The 7,372-nt window shown below is 34.9% G+C and overlaps 1 protein-coding gene and 2 long non-coding RNA genes across 4 annotated transcripts in view; all 3 read right to left on the reverse strand.

Annotated features, from left to right (window-relative positions):
* Positions 2,612 to 5,052, reverse strand: LOC109133083. Its single transcript, XR_002037999.1, has 4 exons — positions 4,654 to 5,052; positions 4,363 to 4,561; positions 4,058 to 4,272; positions 2,612 to 3,931 (listed from the first exon to the last, which is right to left on the reverse strand). It is a non-coding gene; the product is annotated as an uncharacterized LOC109133083 (long non-coding RNA).
* On the reverse strand, positions 5,376 to 6,963 carry LOC104789157. The gene is made up of 3 exons (XM_019245268.1): positions 6,878 to 6,963; positions 5,863 to 6,374; positions 5,376 to 5,635 (listed from the first exon to the last, which is right to left on the reverse strand). Exons 1-3 carry the CDS (start codon positions 6,961 to 6,963, stop codon positions 5,538 to 5,540), a joined length of 696 nt encoding a protein of 231 aa, XP_019100813.1. The 3' UTR covers positions 5,376 to 5,537.
* LOC109133082 overlaps positions 7,035 to 7,372 on the reverse strand; it is a 2,149-nt gene continuing 1,811 nt past the window's right edge. For both annotated transcript variants that reach the window (XR_002037998.1, XR_002037997.1), the window contains exon 4: positions 7,035 to 7,345. This is a non-coding gene — a long non-coding RNA (uncharacterized LOC109133082). The remainder of the gene's footprint in view (positions 7,346 to 7,372) is intronic.

Raw genomic sequence — 7,372 nt, forward strand, 5'->3', positions numbered from 1 at the left:
GTTGTCAAGGATTGCATGATCCACGGACCGTGTGGTGCTGCTAAACCAAATTCACCATGTATGGTTGATGGAAAGTGTTCTAAATTTTACCCTAAGGTCCATGTTGAAGATACAAGTGTTGGCAAAGATGGATATCCAGTTTATAGGAGAAGAGTATCTACGACTTATGTAGAGAAGAATGATATAAAGTGTGATAACAGATATGTTGTTCCTTATAATCGTCTCCTATCATTGCGCTATCGGGCTCACATCAATGTTGAGTGGTGCAACCAATCTGGTTCCATCAAGTACTTATTTAAGTATATTAACAAGGGACAAGATCGTGTAGCATTTGTGATAGAACCTAAAAAACAAACTACTTCAGTTGATAATGGCGAGGGTAATGGTTCTAACATCACAAAGGAAGCAGGGACTGGACATACTTCATCTTCTATAAATCTCGAAGAAAAGAAGAAAGATGAAGTAAAACATTGGTTTGATTGCAGGTATTTGCTTTCCCCATTATTTTAAAAATTTAAAAATATATACTGATTATTGAGCGTTTGTGTAGAAAAATTGATATTCACATTTTTGGCTTTTTAAAGATATGTTTCAGCTTCGGAAGCAGCTTGGAGGCTTTTCAAATTTCCAATACAGTATAGAAGCATACCAGTGATGAAACTTCCATTCCATCCTCCAGGAAAGCAACCAGTTTATTACAAAGGAAAAGAGAACATTGAAGATGTTTTGGAAAGAAGAGCTAATGTGGATTCTATGTTCATGGCCTACCTTAAACTGAATCAGGTTAACGAGTTTGCTAGACAGTTCACTTATGCTGAAATACCAAAATATTTTACTTGGGATGGTAAAATAAAGCAATGGAAGCTTAGAGAGAGAGGTTTCTCTATAGGAAGAATCAATTATGTACTACAGAAGATGGAAGCTGAATATTACATGAGAATACTTCTTGGTATAGTGACTGGTCCTAAAAGTGATGAAGATATTAGAACATACAGAGGTGTTGTCTATGATACATATAAAAAAGCATGTTGGGCACGTAGTATTTTGGAAGACGACCAGGCTTATATAGACAGTATTTTAGAAGCAAGTGCATGGTTTTTTGGACCGCAGCTGCGTAATTTATTTACAATGATGCTTTTAGATGGTTGTTTATCAAGACCTGAGCATGTGTGGGAAACAACTTGGCAAGTATTATCAGAAGACATCGAGAACATGAAAAGAGAACAATACAATAATCCAGGTTTGAGAATCTGTTTTTTTTTTTTAAATAAGAGTTTTAAAGTTATTATAGGTCTGTCTAGGAAGAATTAGATTGTGCCAACTATTATATCACTAACATGTAATATCATCTGCAGCATTGAATTTAACAGAGGATGAGAAGAAGAATTATACTCTCTATGAGATAGAAGAGTTGATGTTAAGCAATGGTGGAATTCTACAAGCATTCGACGATATGCCTAAGCCAACTGATATGGGTGTTGATCATTCCAACCGTCTCATTACAGAAGAAAAGAACTACAATCGTGATTATTTGAAAGAGAAACATGATGAATGGATAAGTAAGATGACATCAGAACAACGAGCTATATATGAAGAGATCATGTGTGCTGTTTTGAAAGACAATGGCGGAGTGTTTTTTGTATACGGCTTTGGAGGGACTGGAAAGACTTTTATGTGGAAAACTTTGTCTGCTGCTGTGAGATATAGAGGATTGATAGCAATAAATGTCGCACCAAGCGGTATTGCGTCTTTGTTATTGGAGGGTGGAAGGACTGCACATTCAAGGTTTTGTATCCCAATAAACCCTGATGATTTTTCAATGTGTAATATCAATCCTACTTCAGATCTTGCTAACATGTTGAAAGAAACATCTTTGATCATATGGGATGAAGGACCAATGATGAGCAGATATTGTTTTGAGAATTTGGATAGAAGTTTGTCAGATATTATGAGAAATGGTGATACTAAGCCCTTTGGTGGAAAGGTTGTTGTGTTTGGAGGTGATTTCAGACAAGTTCTCCCAGTTATCAACGGTGCTGGTAGGGCTCAAATTGTTCTAGCCTCTTTAAATTCATCATATCTGTGGGAACATTGTAAGGTTCTAACTTTGACAAAGAACATGCAGCTTATGTCAAATGGAGTGTCTGATAGTAAAGCAGAAAGTATTAAGGAGTTTTCTGATTGGATATTAGTAGTTGGGGATGGGAAAATAAATGAGCCTAACGATGGGGAAGCTCTAATTGATATTCCAGATGAATTCCTAATCAAGAATGTTGGTGATCCGATCGATGCTATAAGCAGAGCCGTGTATGGAAATTTGGAAATGTTGCACAACGAAAAGGATCCTAAATTTTTTCAGACCAGAGCCATCTTATGTCCAACAAACAAAGATGTTCACACTATAAATGAACGATTGCTTGAAAAGCTTCAAGGTTAGTAAATACTCAACTATATTTTTTTTTTGCAGCAGCTTGCTCATGAAATAATAAATATGTTCTAAATTTATTATATACAAGAGAAGAAATGGTGTACTTAAGTGCTGATAGTATTGATCCTCAGGATAGCGAATCACTAAACAACCCAGTATTCAGTTCTGATTTTTTGAATAGTATAAGACTATCTGGATTGCCAAATCACAGTTTACGTCTTAAAATTGGTGCTCCTGTCATGTTGCTACGGAATATTGATCCTAAAGGTGGTTTATGCAACGGTACAAGATTGCAGATTACACAGATGGGGAATAATGTTTTAGAAGCTTGCGTTATTACGGGGGACAGAGTTGGAGACAAAGTTTTGATTCCTAAGATCTTAATTAAACCATCAGATACTAAGCTGCCTTTTAGGATGAGGAGAAGACAGTTTCCATTAGCAGTGGCTTTTGCAATGACAATTAACAAGAGTCAAGGACAATCACTAGAAGAAGTGGGTTTGTTTCTTCCTCGACCTGTGTTTTCTCATGGACAGCTATACGTAGCTTTGTCAAGGGTGACATCAAAGAAGGGTTTGAAAGTGCTTATCGTGGATAAAGAAGGGGAGCCACAGAAGCAGACAATGAATGTCGTTTTCAAGGAAGTATTTCAGAATCTATGGAAATAGTTTGGGTATCCAACATCGGTTAACAGATTTCAGAATCTAATTAAAACAAAGCTATGTATGAGTTTTGAAAGCGAAGTCTTTATTTTTTAAAAACATTGGTCTAGGTTTTCATGAATCGTTAAGAGATATGGATGTTTTTTAAAAAAGATTAGAGTATTTAACCCAGAAGAAAATTTCATTATAAACCAATATTAATTATCTTAATACTCAGATGGAAATAATTTCGTCAAAATATTGTCCTTTACCAGAAAAATCAACAAAATATTTTCCTTCTTTTTTTGTTTTCCTATTATTACGTTCTCACCAAATCTGTTTACTAAAATCGTTGTAGAATATTTTATTCCGATTGAAATTGCGGTATATCCTGCTTAATTTTAAATAAATTTGGAATAAAACCCTAAAAAGCTGAATAGTATAAAAATCTATGTAAGGTTCTAACAATCAAACACATAAGCAAAAAAAAAAGTAAACCTCTTCCTCTCTAAGAGAACAAATAATATGAAAAACAATCAAGATCCACTTATTCGGGCTTGGTTTGATCTGAATGTTACGTGTTCGGAGGCTAGAGATCTTACTTTTGAAGAAATCCCTCAGTTTTTTTCATGGAAACAGAAGCTGAAACTTTTTGAAAGAAAGCAATTAACACTCGGGAAACGAAGGACAACAGATATTTCAAGCAACCTTCATGGTAATGTTTGTTTGAAACTCCTTTTCAGGTATTTGAAGGGACCAAGGAATGATGAAGATTTGAGGACCTACAATGGTGTGCTCTACGACTCATACAAGGAAGCATGTTTGGCCAGAGGTTTACTCGAGGAATGATGTGTGGAAGCATCTAGATAGGGTGAAATTTTTTAATATTTTTATTTACTTATCTGTTAGAAATAAGATTTTATTGAACTTAAATTTCAATAACATAGTTTGATACAATTATCCTAAGTGAGGGTTCGAGAAAACGAACCTTCTGAAATGAAGTTACTCCTCTTTATGATGAAGCAAGTTCCACGCCTTTGATTTAGGTAATTATATTATGTATTTTGGTCATCTACAAAGATATAATTAACAGCCACTTAGCATTATTATAAGAAGATGAGCATGGGACTTCTGTTAATATAAATTTTCCAAGAATCAAAATACTTATCTTATTGTAGTTTATCTCCAACACAATGGAAGAGTCTAATCGATAAGAAACCAAAGTTTAAGTCAGTACAAACATAAATTTCACCAGAAAGAGCTTAAAATGTTTATTTTATGAAGTTAACTTACTCCTCTCTATGATGATGAAACTTCTCAGTTGTCTTCCACGGTTTCCTTAAAGAAGTTTTTCAGTTGTTACCTACACATTTAAATTAAACAGCCAGTAAGCATTCCAATAGACATAAGCAATTACTTTCGGTTAATAAAAAATTTCCATCGACCCAAATACTTATCTGATTGTAGTTTATCTTCAAAAAAATGTAAGAGCCTGATCCAGTAGAAAACAGGTCGTAAGTGAATATAATCACAAAATTCATCGGAAAGATCTTAAAATAGTTATCAGAAAATGGAAGTTATTACCAAGCATCGGTTGATAGAAAGTTTCAGTATCCAACAGTTGTTTCCTCCGGAAGATGAACAAAACAGAAATTACAGGTTAAATCAGTGAGCCAATTTTGTTAATTAAACGGTACAAAAAGTCTTATTCAAATCGGTGAGCACACCACAATATAACCGTAAATGCTAAAAATCGTACAAGTAGAGATTATTCAGAAAGATTTGATAAGTTGCTTACCCAGATGATCGATTGGTTCCCTGAATTATCAAAATCCCAAAACACCTCCGTATTTAAACCGATTTAGTTCAAATCGATCGTCTAGATGATGTAGCCGTAAGCACCGTATTGGATAGAAGGAAAATTTTCTTTCTTAGTTTTCTGATATAGCAAATCGATGGAGTGTTTCAGAATAATTAAAACGAAATAGAGAACTTACTTTCTTAAATCAATAGGAAAAGAGGAAGGAAGAAGAGCATTGGTTGGGACAAAAACTTGGTCCCTCAAATATTTTAATCTTATTTTCAGAGTTTCTTAATTTTGGTATGAGCATTGGTGTCCCTCACAATTGGTCCCCTGAAAAAAATAATATTATTTTTTATTTTAAAAATTAATTATGTAAATTAAAAAGTAAAATCATATTAAAGTTTTAATTAAAATAAAACATATAACATTAACATTAACATTAAAAATATAAGAAAATTACAAAGTTATAAAAACTTGGAAAAAAACATAACATACAATTAAAACATGAAAAATAAAAACATAAACCGTAAAAACATGAAAAGTAAAAACAAACATTTTATTCTCTGCATAGAATTTTTGTGATTAATCTTCATTATGTGGAAGATGTCCAAAGTTTGTCCAAATATGCTCAATCAAATCTTTTTTTAACTGGTCATGAACTTTTTTATCCTTCATATGTGTTCGACGAGTAATCGTACTGCTCATATTTGAACCCAAACTGGCGGCACCGACGGTATATGTTTGATCCACATCTTCTCCGTCCTGAAATTCAGAAACAATGTTTCGCCAACTGTATGTGTCTCGTTCATCCTCGACAATCATATTATGGAGTATTATGCATGCTCTCATAACATTTGCTATTTTGTATTTATCCCATAAACGAGATGGATTTTTAATAACTGCGAATCTAGCTTGCAAGACTCCAAAGGCACGCTCAACATCTTTCCGCACAGCTTCTTGTTTTTTAGAGAAAAGAGAATTTTTCATACCTTGTGGAAGCCGGATAGATTGTATAAATGTGGCCCATTTGGGATAAATACCATCGGTGAGATAGTACGCCAAATTGTACTCCCTTCCGTTTACAAAGTAGTTGACCTCCGGAGCATTACCGTTAAGAATGTCATCAAAAACATTTGATCGATCCAGAATATTAAGATCGTTCATAGTACCTGGAGCTCCAAAAAAAGCATGCCATATCCAGAGGTCATACGAAGCTACCGCCTCTAACACGATTGTAGGTTTTCCGGTTGATCGTGAATACATCCCTTTCCAAGCTGTTGGACAATTCTTCCACTCCCAATGCATGCAGTCAATGCTCCCAACCATCCCGGGAAATCCACGTTGTTGATTTTGATAGAGTAGTCTCTCTAGGTCGTCTTGTGTAGGACGTCTTAGGTATTCATCGCCAAACAACAAGATTATTCCGGCGGTAAACTCGTGCAAACATTTCCGAGCCGTTGAACCACCAACGTGGCCTTCTTCCCGGTATGTTGGAGTATCACTGAAATAATCATTCCAAAGATTAATGTATGTTGGAACATTTCCGGGTATGTTGGAGTATCACTGAAATAATCATTCAAAAGATTAATGTGGCCTTCTTCCCGGTTTCTCTCTATAAAATCCGTGGCGTTCGCTCTATTGGTTCTTGAATGATATTAGAATTTTCGAGAAAATTATCATAATAATCATCAAAATAACCATCCATATTATCCGCATCGTCTCTTTTGTAGTGGTAATGGTTTGATGATGATGCCATATGAAAAAAAAAAATTTAAGGGCTCTTTGTTTTGGTGTTGAGAAAAATTGGAGTGTAGAAAAAGATAAGAAGGTGTTGATTTTGTTTCTTTGGAGTGTAGAAAAAAATGCATATATATAGGAACTCAAGCTACCCGTGAACTTAAGCTTTGTGTTACCCGTGATCTATCTGGCTATGTGCTTTGTGACTCAGCTGTGTGTCATGCCTTCTTTTCCTGTGAAGGCAGTGTCACTCATAGGCAGTGTTACCCGTGAACCCAAACAACAAGATAATGCCTTCTTTTACCCGTGACACAAAAATACAATTTCATAGACATCACCACCATACTAGTCATTACTAAAATACAACAATAGCAACTTAGTTTTTTTTGACATTACACATACTAGTCATTACAATGTCATTACAATTTCATAGACATCACCACCATACATATTAAACATACAACAATAGCAATTACGAATATCAATTCTGTACCATTTCTAAACCTATTTCTACTCTTCCGTAGCTCTAACACTACCTTCTCTAACATGACTATTTTCTGCTCGGTTTCAGTATTGATGTGCGAGTCATAGTCACTTGCGGTTGTGAGGCTATCCACCTTCTCAGACAGCACTTGACATTGTTTGTTCATCTCGCCCATCTCCTCCATGACAGCTATATCCCACCACTTGTGAATATGCATCTCTCCATCATCAACATTCGCACATGTGAAGTATCTGCATTAACATACAAAATCACTTCAA

This window comes from Camelina sativa, chromosome 5 (assembly GCF_000633955.1).
Source record: "Camelina sativa cultivar DH55 chromosome 5, Cs, whole genome shotgun sequence".
Taxonomy (NCBI): domain Eukaryota; kingdom Viridiplantae; phylum Streptophyta; class Magnoliopsida; order Brassicales; family Brassicaceae; genus Camelina; species Camelina sativa.